Below are 14,515 nucleotides of genomic sequence, written 5' to 3' on the forward strand. Positions count from 1 at the left end.
TTTTTTTATTTTTTTTTAACAATTCTTTATTTGAAACGGCTCATACCTTTAGGCTTTAAGGAGCCAAAACCGATTTTGTTGTTTACAATTGTTTTCTTAACTTAACACTTTGTGAGAGGAGAAAGGAAGATAGAAAGGGAAATATGAAAATAAAAAAGAAATTATAGACGAAGATCGATAGCTTTTAGAAAAAGGTAGATTTCGAACATGTAGTCCAAATCTAGCACAGCTAGTACATCTCTAACTGGAACATTAGGTGGTTTTCCTCGGGCCCTAAGGGAGTCTATTAAATTCGTTCTGGCGACAAGATGGACCTCACACGACCAAACAATATGCTCGATGTCATGGTAACCTTGGCCGCAACTACACAAATTGCTACCAGCAATGTCAAAACGATAGAGTACCGCGTTTAAGGAACAATGATTGGACATGAGACGGGAAAATATACGAATAAAATCCCGACTCAAGTTCAATCTATTGAACCATGGTTTAAGGCTTACCTTTGGGATAATCGAGTGGAGCCACCGACCATCCTCATCCTCGTCCCATTTGCGCTGCCAGTTGACAAGAGAGTTCCCTCGTACTAAGAAGTAGAATTCGTTGAAGACGATTTCACGTGGATACGTGTCGCCTTCCGTCGCCCCCACCTTTGCCAGAGAGTCTGCCTTCTCATTGCCCACTATCGAGCAATGAGAGGGAACCCAAACAAAGGTGATGGAAAAGCGACGTCTTGTTAAAGCACTCAAAATATCCCGTATCTTCTCTAGGAAGAACGGCGAGTGCTTTCCCGGTCGTATTGAGCGTATTGCGTCAACTGAGCTTAGGCTATCCGTTACAATGTAGTAGTGCCCAATAGGCCGTGAGGCGATGCTGTCCAAGGCCCAGTGAATAGCAGCTAACTCTGCTATATATACAGAGCATGGTGACTGGAGGTTATAAGAGGCGCTAGTTGTTTCGTTGAAAACTCCAAATCCCGTTGATTCCTCAATTAGAGACCCATCGGTAAAGTACATTTTGTCAGCATCGACGTGTCTATATTTAGCTTCGAAAATTCTTGGAATCTGAAGTGGGCGATGCGAATCCGGGATTCCACGAATTTCCTGCTGCATAGACAAATCAAACTGGACAGAAGAATTATCGTAGTCTGGGATGAAAACACGAGTTGAAGAGTACGAAGAAGGGTTTGCCTGCATTGACATGAGGACATGGTATATAGACATAAATCTGGTATGAAGATTTTGCTCTAGTAACCTTTCAAAATTAACGATCACCAATGGGTTCATGACCTCACACCTGATGAGGAACCGAAGTGATAGTAGATTGTATCGATCTTTCAAAGGAAGTATTCCTGCCAAAACTTCAAGACTCATGTTGTGCGTTGTGGACATACAGCCCAAAGCGATGCGAAGACAACGGTATTGGATACGCTCGAGTTTGATGAGGTGAGTTTTGGCAGCCGACTGGAAACAAAAGCTACCATATTCCATCACTGAAAGAATAGTTGTTCGATACAATTTTAAAAGATCTTCCGGATGGGCTCCCCACCAGGTGCCAGTGATTGAACGGAGAAAATTGATTCTTTGTTGGCATTTTCCTTTCAGATACTCAATGTGTGCTCTCCAGGTACATTTGGAATCAAACCAAACCCCAAGATACTTAAAACACCTCGATTGAGTGATCGTTCTGCCAAGAAGTTGGAGCTGTGGTTGAGCTGGTCTATGCTTTTTAGAAAAAACCACCAACTCAGTTTTCTCTGGAGAGAACTCGATCCCAAGCCCCAAAGCCCAGGAAGACAATCTGTTTAAAGTATCTTGTAAAGGTCTGTGCAGATGTGACTCAGTATCACTTGTTACAGATACTACGCCATCATCTGCAAGTTGTCTTAAAGTGCAGCCTTCAGAGAGACAACTGTCGATGTCACTTACGTAAAAGTTGTACAAAAGTGGACTCAAACATGAACCCTGGGGGAGGCCCATGTAAGAGGTTCTTCTAACTGCAATATCTCCGTGAGCAAAGTTCAGATGTTTCTCACAAAGCAAGCTGTATAAGATGTTGTTCAATAAAGGAGGCAGACCCCGGGAGTGCAACTTGTCTGACAACACCTCTATTGAGACTGCATCAAAAGCTCCCTTTATGTCTAGAAACACTGAAGCCATTTGCTCACGTTTTGCGTACGCCATTTGTATCTCTGAAGACAGCAAAGCAAGACAATCGTTTGTTCCTTTGCCCCTTCGAAACCCAAATTGAGTATCTGAAAGGAGACCATTTGTTTCTACCCATTTGTCTAAACGAAACAAAATCATTTTCTCCATCAATTTGCGTATACAAGACAACATCGCTATTGGACGGTACGAATTCGCATCGGACGCTGGTTTTCCGGGCTTTTGGATAGCGATAACTCTCACTTGTCTCCACTCTTGAGGAACAATGTTGTTCTCCAAAAATTGATTAAACAAATTTAACAAGCGAAATTTTGCGGCGTCCGGAAGGTTCTTCAACAAGTTAAATTTGATTTTATCAATTCCCGGAGCTGAATTGTTACAAGAGAGGAGGGCAAGTGAAAATTCGACCATCGAAAAGCTGGAATCCAGACCACACCTATCAGGAGGCACGTTCCGGATTATTTTTTGCACAGATGTAGTATCTGGACAGACTTTCCGTGCGAAGTTGAATATCCATCTATGTGTATATTCTTCACTTTCATTTGTAGATGATCGATTACGCATGCTTCGTGCAACTTTCCATAAAGTACTCAAGGATGTTTCCCGTGATAAACCACCCACGAAATTTCTCCAATATGCCTTTTTCTTCCCTTTGATCAATTTTTTGAACTGATTTTCAAGGGAAACATATGATTCAAAAAGGACGAGGGTTCCATGTTTTCGAAAATCTTTGAATGCTTTTGATTTGTCCTTATAGAGCTTGGAACACTGCTGGTCCCACCATGGATTTGGGGTCCTTCGAAGAACAGATGAATCTGGGATGGGTTTTGTTTGAGCACAAAGTGCACTTTCAAGGATCAAGCGTGAAAGAAAGTGGTACTCCTCCAAAGGAGGTAGAACATTCATAGTATCAATGGCATCTGTTATTTTGTCCGAATACTTTTTCCAATCGATGTGTCTTGTAAGGTCATATGCCATATATGTTGAATTTGAAGTGCTGGCCCCATTGGTGATTGTTATTTTGATTGGTAAGTGATCACTACCATTGGGATCAGAGATTACCTTCCACTGGCAATCCAATGATAGTGAGTTTGAGCAGAGTGAGAGGTCAATTGCACTTTGTCTTGCAGGAGGTTTAGGTACCCGTGTTTTTTCACCCGTGTTCAAAATTGTTAAATTGAAACTATCACAAATGTCATAAATAAGAGTAGAACGACTATCGTCAATTTGTTCTCCCCAGACAGTTCCATGTGAATTGAAGTCACCCAGGATCAACCTTGGCTCAGGAAGTACTGAGCACAGATCCTCTAGGTGATTTCGATCCACTGCAACTCTATGAGGCCAGTACAAACTGACAACGCATAAGTCCTTACCTCTTATAGTTGTATGACATGCAACAGCTTCAATTCCTCCTGATAAAGGGAGGTGGATTCTATAGAAGGAGTGGCGCTTATTGATCCCCAAAAGCACCCCTCCATAAGAATCGTTGCGATCCAAACGGATAATATTAAAATCGTGGAATGAGATGTTTGATTGAGAAGAAAGCCATGTTTCAGAAAGGGCAAAAATATCGCAACTAGTTTCATGAAGAAGAAATTTGAACGGATCCAATTTAGGGATTAAACTACGACAATTCCACTGTATAACAGTGATATCTCCGACCTCTGGGCGTAAATTAGCCATCGAGAGAGATAAACACTGAAAGGAGGGGCCAAGTTTGCATCAATTGCTTCAAAAGTGTCTTTACAATAGGAAGCATTACACTAATAATGCTTTTTATAGATTCAGATACGTTGAAAAACGAAAAAATTCCATCGAGGATGTCAGAAAACTTAAAAAGTCCCGCTTGAGGAGTTGATTCTGGGCAAACTGCATCAGTAATGGGGGCGTTTGAGGTCCCCGCTGCTGTTGATTTATTCTGTGGTGAAAAGGTCGCGCTGAATCCAGGAGGAATTTGTTTCTTCTTTTCTGTAGCAATCGCTTTCTTGGTGATGTTGGTTGTAGGGCTGACCGTCGGGATTTTATTCGGAATCTTGGGGGTCTTGGTATTCGTTTTAGCACGCTTTCGTGAGTTCGCTACGAAAATAAATGGATTCTCCTCATCTGTTGTATCCTCGTTGTCAACTGGCAGCACTGAGAAGATGTTTGAGGACTGAGGTTGGATCGGAGGCGCCGCGCCCTTTAGTATGGCGGCATAGGAACGTTTTGATCGTTCCTTCAAAGAGCGCCTTTGACTATCCCAGCGGCTCTTAAACGCCTCGCACAAAGAGATGTCATGAGGTGAGCCCCCGCAATAGACACATTTCTGTTCTATTGCTGAGCACGCTCCATCCCCATGAACCTCCCCGCATTTGGGGCAACGCTTCTTGCTACAACAATGGGAAGCTGTATGCCCCAATTTAATGCAATTTTTGCATTCCATCGGGCGAGGCACGAAGAGCCGCACAGGAAGCCTCAAAACTCCGTCAATCAAGACGTAGTGAGGGAGGGCGGTACCCGCAAAGGTCACTCGAAATGAGGCTGAAGGCGAGTACTTTTTAACTCCTTCTACGACGGTGGTAGTGTTGAGTTGTCGGCAGTCCAAGATTTCGACCGAAGTCGAATCAAGGCTCTTAAACTTACCAACGCCGTGGGATTTAACGTACCCAGCCTCCAGACTCATTTCAGAGATCACGCCCTCTATCTCTACGTTTCGAGACGGAATGTAGGCGTGGTACTCCAAGGTAATGAATTTGCTGGCAACAATTTCATTAGCGGATTTTCGATTGTCCACGACAACGCGCAACTTGTTGGGTCGCACCTTAGTCACGCTGGTTACGGAGGACCATCTAGCCAGATCTTTCGTGATCTGCACTACGTTGAGCTGTTTACCGTTAGCTTTGGGCCGGATGAAAACCACCCATGGCCCAGAAAAAGACGTACCATCTGTGTAGGTTCGGAGCCGGGGTGCTACACTGCCAGCTGTGGGTGATAAGAAATTAACAGTCGTCCGAGAATGATTAGCATTTGAGGGACCAGCATCATCTGAATCCTCCAGATGCTCTTCATTCTCGAACATACCTTCCTCTTCGTCCACCGAAGACGGGTTTAACCCCCCGCCATCGCTCATATTTTCTTACGGAGACACGAATGTCTTCCGTGTTGAAAATATGAGCGATGCAAACTAAGTTCAAAAACTAATGTAGGGAAAAAATAGAAATAGTAAAGTGAAGGAAGAATGAAAAAAGAACTCACAATTTTTCTTTTAATTTTTGTTTCCACCGTCCGCTGTCCAAACACGTGGTTTTCCTCTGAAGAAAGATGGCGGCGTCAAAAGGAGAGCGAGACCAATCGATCCGTTCCGAATTCACCCGGTTATGGCACTCAAATCCGGATCAGCCTAGTTATGCCCCTACGGTGTCCAATACCCGGCTTTATCAGGAGCTATCAGGAAGGCGCCGTATGGTAATGATAACGGCCTCGATGTAAGATGGCGATGGCGTCTGTGCTGGATCAAAATTTCCAAGCACAAAAAGTCCTTTGGTAACGACCGAACCATAAAGCGAGAAAAAAAACACTCCGCTTGAAGCACTCTTTGTTTACGAAATTGACCACTTTGATACGGCGAGGAAAATATATTATACTTTGATCAGCAGTGATAACGCACATCCGCACTGATCGAACGACTGCGAGAGAATGACTTGTAATTCTTGTAATTCTTGTAATTTTTGTTATTTTTGTAATTTTTGTAATTTTCGTGTTTTTTTTTTGAAATTTTTGTTTATTTGGTATAAAAATACAATGGTATAAATGGTATATGGTATAAATTACAATTTATGTAATTTATGTAATTCATATCACATTCGTTTCGCATCACTCTCTGGAGACGGTCGAGTTTTTTTTTCTTTCTCGCGTGTGGCAAAAGTTTAGTTTGGTTGCCCCTATACCGTTTGTGTAGTGCCGCTATCCGATTGATCCGGACATACGTGCCGTCATATCGGAAAGTTATTCTTTAAACGGCAGTGTTATTATCACCATCGAGTGGAGCTGAATCATATCGCCAGCGAAAAATTCTTTTGGCTTAAGACAATAGCCTTGGTTTTGTACCCAGTCGCCAGCAAACAAAGCACCACGTTGTTGGTTTGATAGAGTGGTTCAAGTTGATTGAGTGGTTCAATAATTTTTTTCCCAAAAAGTTTTTTGGGTTTTTTTTTTGCTTTGATTTTCTTCTTTATTTCTTCATTGAGTTGTTGTTATTTTACATTGCAATTTTTTTTATATTTATTAATTTATATTATATATATATATATATATTTTTTTTTTATTCAATTAATTTTTTTTTTATAATAATTATTTTTAAATTGCGGTTGAATCTCCTCCTGAGCCCATTAGTTCGGAATATCACCGGCTTATGGATGACGACGGCGAGACGGGCAAAGATCCCCCTTCACGGGAGGATATTTCTGAGGAAACTGATTCCGAAGAAACAGTAGAAAACCATCCGATGTACCTCACGGATACGGAAGATGATCCTACTCCCCCCCCAAAGACCCTTTTCTCACAAATGCCCTTTGTGTTTGGCAATTCCACACCATCATCAACCCCTCAAGCAAACCCCCCCGTTGAAAAAAATAATGAGTTGCCTCAAGCTGCCCCTCGCCGTCGGGTTTACCAGCCTGAATCGACGGGACCATGGGTAGTCTACATCCGGTCCAAAACTAATGGGAAATCACCCAATGTGATTTCAATCGCCCGGGACCTTGATCGATCTTACCCTTCCGTAATCAGCTACCAGCCGATGAGACCGCACAAGATGCGCATTGTTGTTGGTAGCCTGAAGGAAGCAAATGCCATTGCTTGTGACCCGAAGTTTACGATCGAATACCGTGTTTACGTTCCCGCTCGTGACGTGGAAATCGACGGAGTGGTAACCGAAGAGGGTTTGACCGTCGATGATCTTGTGAAGTCCGGGGTTGGCCGATTCAAAGACCCCGGTCTTCCCACGGTCAAGGTGCTGGACGCTCGGCAGCTAAAATCAGCTCATGACGAGGGGGAAAAACGAACATTTTCCCTGTCGAACTCCTATCGTGTTACCTTTTCCGGCACTGCACTTCCTGATTTCGTTGCGATCGGGAAGGTTCGTCTACCTGTGAGACTTTATGTGCCTTCGGTCATGTTCTGCCAGAATTGCAAGCAGTTGGATCATACGGCCGCCTACTGTTGCAATCAGGCACGCTGCTCTAAGTGCGGGGAGAAGCATGCGGAAGCTTCGTGTGAAATACAAGCAGTAAGCAAGTGTTTGTATTGCACAGGCGAGGAATCTCATGCTCTCTCGGCGTGTCCGAAGTACATATCGCGCCGGGAAAAAATCAAGACTTCTTTAAAAACCCGCTCTAAGAAATCATACAGAGACATGCTGATGAAGTCTTTGCCAATCGTCTCAGAGAACCAGTTTGACCTTCTAAGTGAGTATGAATCCGAAGGGGAGGATCCATGTGAAGGAACATCAGCTGGGCCATTTGTTAAAAAAAATGTTTCACAGGCTCCAAAAAGGAAACGCACAACTAACACACAACCCCGATCAGCTGCCAGCAAAGTTAATAAAACAAAAAATCCTCAAAGTGGAAATAGTTATTCTACCCCTCCTATTCAGAGACCTCCGGGTTTTAATCCGTCCCCGAAGGACTTCCCTCCACTTTCTGGTAAGTCAAAACCCCAGACTTTCCTTCAGAATTCAGGACCATCAGTAGCAAACAGGAATGCAACAATTCCCAGAGAAACTGCATCTGACCCATCGTCGAACAGTTTGCCCAGCTTTTCATCTGATGGTAATGTAGAGAATATTGATAGATATGGAAACGTTATCATAATTCATAATCAGAAATCGAATGAACTATTGTAAAATAGATTAGTTAATTTAAAATTAAGTTGTAACATAAAGTCTTGGTCTTAGGGTCCACCCTGTGTACATTGAGCGAGTCCTTAACGTTATAGTTAATAAGGGAATAGAAAAAAAGCTTCGAATGAGCATCGAGCTCTTCATAAGTCGAGAGAATGGGAAAGAGAGAGAATTTCGGAAAATCTTGTAGGCGGTTACGATGAGTTGAAGAGTCAGTCTATTGAGAAAGCTCTTGAGTGAAGCGTGTTTAAAGTTACCAGTGCAGGAATGGATTCGAGCGAGGAGAATCTGGTCGGTCCGATCAGCCACGACAATGGCGTGGTCGCGCCTCCCAAGCGGTTAGTATAATGAAATTTTATGTGGCTATCCTAGTAAATGAGTAACTCTTCGAAAAATATCAATCGCAAGATGGCGAACTTAATTTTTAGTGGTAATTTTTCCGGATGACACTTTACTTTCAAATGCTTCCCAAAATGGCGGTTCTAGGAAGTGAAATTAATTAGTGTTTTTGATATCATAGCAATCGGTGATTTATAAGTTTGTTATAAAATCGAGGCAATTCACTCCCACTAACTAGTTACATTACAAACGTCTTAGAATAAAGAAGCTTTTTATAAAACTTCAAACGTTTCATTCTTTGACCTACAAGAGGTTATGGGCTCCACTGCGAACACTGCGTGCGGAATTCCGCAATTCAACGGCGGTCCGGGTTTCCAACATTGGAATTTTCGAGTCAGAACATTTCTGGACTCCGCCGGTGTGCTGATGACTGTCATATTCGACCATCGAAGCAATCGTTTTAAATTAAAATCAATCTAAGCAGTCAACTGAAAAAGCACATGTTAGTTTTGTCATTCCATTTGTTACTGTCATAGAATAAAGTAGTATTTAATAGTACATCCAAAGTTTCTTTATTCTGGAAGCATCTGGAAGACATATCAATTGGCGACGAGGACACTTCTGGAATTCAAGTACTCATCCAGAATTGAACCCGAGGAAGAATGGCAGCAAATCAAGAACTCCAAGCAGCGATTTTGCAGATGACGAAACTTCTCCAGCGGTTGGCCGTTCCACAAGCAGCAAACCCAGAGCAAGTGTTGGAATCGCTGTCCACCAACATCTGCGAGTTCAGGTTCGATCCGGAGAACGGCACCACATTCGAAAAATGGTTCGCCCGTTACTCGGATTTGTTCGAAAGCGACGCACGCAGTCTCGACGATGCAGCAAAGGTTAGGCTCCTGCTCCGAAAATTGGACACGTGTTCCCACAGTCGCTACGTGAACTACATCCTTCCTCAATTGCCGAAGGACATCCCTTTTGCTGACACCATCAAGACACTGCAAAAGATCTTCGGTAGGCAAACATCCGTTTTCAACAAGCGCTACCAGTGCCTACAGCTGGTGAAATCGGAAGCTGACGACATCATTTCCTACGGCGGTCAAGTCAACAGAGCATGCGAGGAGTTCGAATTTCAAAATTTGAGCATCGACCAATTCAAATGCTTGATTTTTGTCTGCGGTCTCAAAGCACCACGTTACGCCGACATTCGAGCAAGACTGCTTTCCCGCATCGAAGGAGGAACGGACGGAGCTCCGGTGACAATTCAAACTCTTATCGACGAGTTCCAGCGAATTGTCAATCTCAAGTCGGACACCACGATGATAGAACATCCATCAAGTTCCAACAAATCGGTCCACAGCATTTCGGAGAGGAAATCCGGCATCCAACAACGTCCATCGAAAACGGAAAATAAGTCCACACCTCGCACTCCCTGCTGGCAGTGTGGACAAATGCATTTTGTTCGCGACTGTCCCTTTTCCGACCATCTCTGCAAGGCATGCAACCGCATCGGTCACAAAGAAGGCTACTGTGGCTGCATGAGAAAGTCAGGCGATTCTTCTATCAAACCCCAAGCGAAAAAGAAGAAGCACTTCCACAAGAAGGTTGGCTCCAGAACCGAAGCCAAGGGCATTTACGTGAACCACATCGCAAACAGTTCCCGGAAGCGCAGGTATGTGACTGTCACCATCAATCAGGTCGCTATCTCGCTGCAATTAGATTCCGCAAGCGATATCACCGTAATTTCCAAGGCAACGTGGCACCAGCTTGGCAAACCGAAACTTACACCATCATCGATTGAAGCATCCAACGCATCCGGTGGTCGACTCAATCTCATCGGCGAATTCAATTGCGATGTCACCCTCAACGGCATGAGCAAGAGTGGCCAATGTTTTGTTACGTCATCACCAGACCTCAACGTGCTTGGAATTGATTGGATCGACATGTTCAACCTTTGGTCGGTTCCATTCGACACCCTCTGCAGTCAAATTTCATCGATCTCCAAGCCATGTTTCGAGGAAATAACATCACAGCTTCAAGCAACACATCCGACGGTTTTCGACAACTCGCTGGGCCACTGCAAGAAAACAAAGGTAAAACTTTTTCTTAAATCTAACGTCAAGCCTGTTTTCTGTTCGAAGCGACCAGTTCCATTCAACACCATTTCACTTGTGGATGCTGAGCTAACACGTCTACAATCGCTCAACATCATCACGCCGATCGATTTTTCGGAGTGGGCCGCTCCGATAGTAGCAGTACGCAAGCCGAATGGTAAAGTTCGCATCTGTGCGGACTATTCTACTGGACTCAACGAAGCGCTGGAGAGTAACCACTATCCTCTACCTGTCCCAGAGGAAATTTTCGCTCAGCTGAATGGAAGTTCGATATTCAGCATCATCGACCTTTCTGATGCGTATCTGCAGGTGGAGGTAGACGAGGAATCGAAAAAGCTTCTTACCATCAACACACATCGGGGGCTTTTTCAATTCAACCGCCTCGCTCCCGGGGTGAAGTCAGCACCTGGGGCATTCCAACGGCTGGTTGACACAATGATTGCCGACATTCCTGGTGTTCGGTCATTCCTCGACGATGTCATCATATTCGGACCAACCTGGGAAGCACATAAAGCGTCATTGGATCAACTACTTCAGCGATTGGAGGAATATGGGTTCCACGTCAAGATGGAAAAGTGCCACTTTTTCCAAACTGCAATCAAATACTTGGGGCATATCATCGACAACAAGGGCATCCGCCCTGATCCAGAAAAGCTCCAAGCCATCGCCTCCATTCCAGCACCGACCAACGTTTCCGAACTGCGCTCATTCCTGGGAGCCATAAATTTTTATGGTAGATTTGTCCGTAACATCCATGAACTTCGACATCCACTCGACCAGCTACTTAAGAAAGATGCGAAGTGGCAGTGGAACAACGATTGTCAACGATCATTCCGGCGATTTAAGGAAATCCTGCAGTCCGAAATGTTGCTGACTCATTACGATCCGAAGCTACCAATCATCGTGGCTGCGGACGCTTCAAGTACGGGCATCGGTGCAGTCATTTTCCACGAATTTCCAAATGGGCACCTAAAGGCAATTCAGCACGCATCAAGATCCTTAACTGCAGCAGAGCAAGGCTACGGGCAGCCGGAAAAGGAAGCACTTGCGCTTACGTACGGTGTGACGAAATTCCACAAGTACCTACTGGGTCGACGATTCACTCTTCTCACGGACCACAAGCCGCTACTATCCATTTTTGGTTCGAAGAAGGGAATTCCGTTGCATACCGCAAATCGACTTCAAAGATGGGCGCTGATGCTGCTCAATTACGATTTCGACATCCGTTACGTTTCCACCAACGAATTCGGTTGCGCTGACATGCTGTCCAGATTGATCGACCGTACCAAGCAGCCAGAGGAGGACTACATCGTTGCAGCGATCTCGCTCGAAGAAGACATGGTGAGCATAATTCATGACACTGTCCATCAAGTCCCAGTTTCATTCGCAGCTATCCAAACCGCAACGAAGACAGACAAAGCGCTACAGGCAGTGCTTAAGTTCATCCGTGATGGCTGGCCAACCGATCCACAGTCAATCACAAATCCAGACGTGCGTTCCTACTTGAACAGGCGCGACTCCCTCACCCATGTCGACGGGTGTATTTTGTTCCACGACAGAGTAGTCGTTCCGAGCAAATTTCGAAAACAGATCCTGAATCAGTTTCATCGTGGACACCCTGGTATGGTTCGCATGAAGTCGATTGCACGCAGTTTTGTCTATTGGCCAGGAATAGATAAGGACATCGAGGATTTTATCCGGCGGTGCACTCCATGCTGCACAGCTGGGAAAACACCTACCAAATCAACGCCCGAATCTTGGCCCATGCCCGACAAGCCGTGGTCACGTATACACGTGGACTATGCAGGACCTGTGGACGGATTGTACTTCCTGGTGATTGTGGATCCTTACACCAAATGGCCGGAAGTGTACGCAACAAGAACCACAACGACGAAAACAACAACGAAGCTACTTTCCCAGTCGTTCTCAACATTCGGTGTTCCGGAAACCATCGTCTCGGATAACGGTACCCAATTCACTAGCCACGAGTTCCAGGTTTTCTGTGAAAAGCAAGGTATCCGCCACATCCGAACAGCACCGTACCATCCTCAATCCAACGGGTTAGCTGAACGTTTCGTGGACACGCTGAAACGCACGCTCCGGAAAATTCGCTCCGGGGGAGAAACACTGGAGGAAGCACTGCTGATTTTTCTCCAAGTTTACCGAACAACACCAACAGCAGATCTCGGTAACAAATCTCCAGCAGAAATAATGTTCGGTAGGTCAATCCGAACTGTTTCGTCGATTCTTCTACCAACCACATGCATTCCAGCAACGCAGACTGAACAGCAAACCGTCAAGAATGGTGCAGTCTCAAGGCAGTTCGCTCCTGGTGATTCTGTGTACGTCCAGGCTCATCAAGGTAATGCATGGCAGTGGCAGGCCGCCACGGTCATCGAACGAATTGGAAGAGTCAACTACAACGTTTTCCTTCAAGATCGTCAACGACTCATCCGCTCACACATCAATCAACTGAAGCATCGTGTGACCAAGACTGTTCCCGATCCAGGTGCAAACCAAGACCCGAGTCCATTATCAGTGTTTGTCGACGGATTTGGTCTTGAGGTGCCAACTCGAGCCGTTCCAGCAGTAGTACCGAATCCACCACCCAACGGAGACGTGGACTCTGACGGTTCAGAGTACTATTCGGATGGAAGCAGCGAAAACGACGATCCGCCTCAGCCAGATCCAGTGCCAGTTCCGGTTGCAACTCCTGTGAGGGAACGACGACAAACCCGGTTGCCAACGAGGTTCGAGCCGTACTGGATGGCTTAAGGGGGGAGATGTCATATTCGACCATCGAAGCAATCGTTTTAAATTAAAATCAATCTAAGCAGTCAACTGAAAAAGCACATGTTAGTTTTGTCATTCCATTTGTTACTGTCATAGAATAAAGTAGTAATTAATAGTACATCCAAAGTTTCTTTATTCTGGAAGCATCTGGAAGACATATCAATGACGTTGACGGAGGTTGCACCAGCGGATGAAGCGGGGAGAAGGCGGTTCGAGGAGGCTGATCGAAAGGCGAAATCCCACATCGTGAGTTTCCTTGCCAACGAATGTTTGGAGGTTGTCAGGGAGAAAAACACTGCGAAGGCCATGTGGGAAGCGCTCGAGAACACGTTTGCCAAGAAGTCCATCGGTACCCAGAATTTACTCCGGAAGCAGCTCAATCGAATGAAGCTGAAAGAAGGCGATTCGATGAAGGAGCACATTATCGCGTTTGAGGACCTCACCCGGCAGATGAAGACGGCGGGGGCCAAACTCGAAGAAGCGGAAACCGTTATTTCGTTATTCCAGACGCTTCCTGAATCATTCGATCCTCTGGTAACGGCTCTGGAGAACTTGGCAATAGAAGATCTGACGCTGCAAGTTGTAAAAGAACGATTGCTAGCGGAAGATTTAAAGCGGGCCGATCGACATGAAGATGAGGGCACAAGCAAGGTAGCAGCATTTTCGAGTGAAAAAAATAAAAAAGGCAGAAAATTCAAACCGAAGTGCTACAAATGCGGCAAGCGTGGCCATCTTCAGAAGGACTGTCGTGAAAAGGTTGCGAACGAGGCCAATTCTACGAATCAGCGGAGGGCGGTGAGTTTTCTGGCAAACCATGGAGGCTCTACAAAACAGGAAGGCAGGCTTATCTTCAAGCTGGATTCCGGATCGAGCGACCACCTGATCAATTGCGATGACGTTTTTTCCGAATCTAACCGTTTGAAAAATGCCGTCGTCATCAACGTTGCTAAGGATGGGCAAACAATCGTTGCCAACGTGACTGGAAAAATTCGTGGCCATAGCAACAGAGGAACCCCTTTGGTAATCAACAACGTGCTTTTCATTCCTGAGTTGAGGGATAACTTGATGTCGGTGAAAAAGCTGGCAAGTGCTGGAATCCATGTTAGTTTTGGACCAAACCAAGCTGTGCTCAAGAAAGGCGGAGAAATCGTAGCAACGGCCAAGCAACGTGGTGGTTTGTACGAACTGGAAGTTTTCGTTGAGCAGAAGTCGGCAAATGCATGTGAGGC

The 14,515-nt window shown here is 45.1% G+C and overlaps 1 protein-coding gene across 1 annotated transcript; it reads left to right on the forward strand.

Moving 5' to 3' along the window:
• The first annotated feature begins 9,009 nt into the window (after positions 1-9,009).
• On the forward strand, positions 9,010-13,268 carry LOC129742321 (uncharacterized protein K02A2.6-like). Its single transcript, XM_055734212.1, has one exon. It carries the CDS (start codon positions 9,042-9,044, stop codon positions 13,266-13,268), a length of 4,227 nt encoding a protein of 1,408 aa, XP_055590187.1. The 5' UTR covers positions 9,010-9,041.
• The last annotated feature ends 1,247 nt before the right edge of the window (positions 13,269-14,515 follow it).

Source organism: Uranotaenia lowii, chromosome 2 (genome assembly GCF_029784155.1).
Source record: "Uranotaenia lowii strain MFRU-FL chromosome 2, ASM2978415v1, whole genome shotgun sequence".
In the NCBI taxonomy this organism is placed as follows: Eukaryota; Metazoa; Arthropoda; class Insecta; order Diptera; family Culicidae; genus Uranotaenia; species Uranotaenia lowii.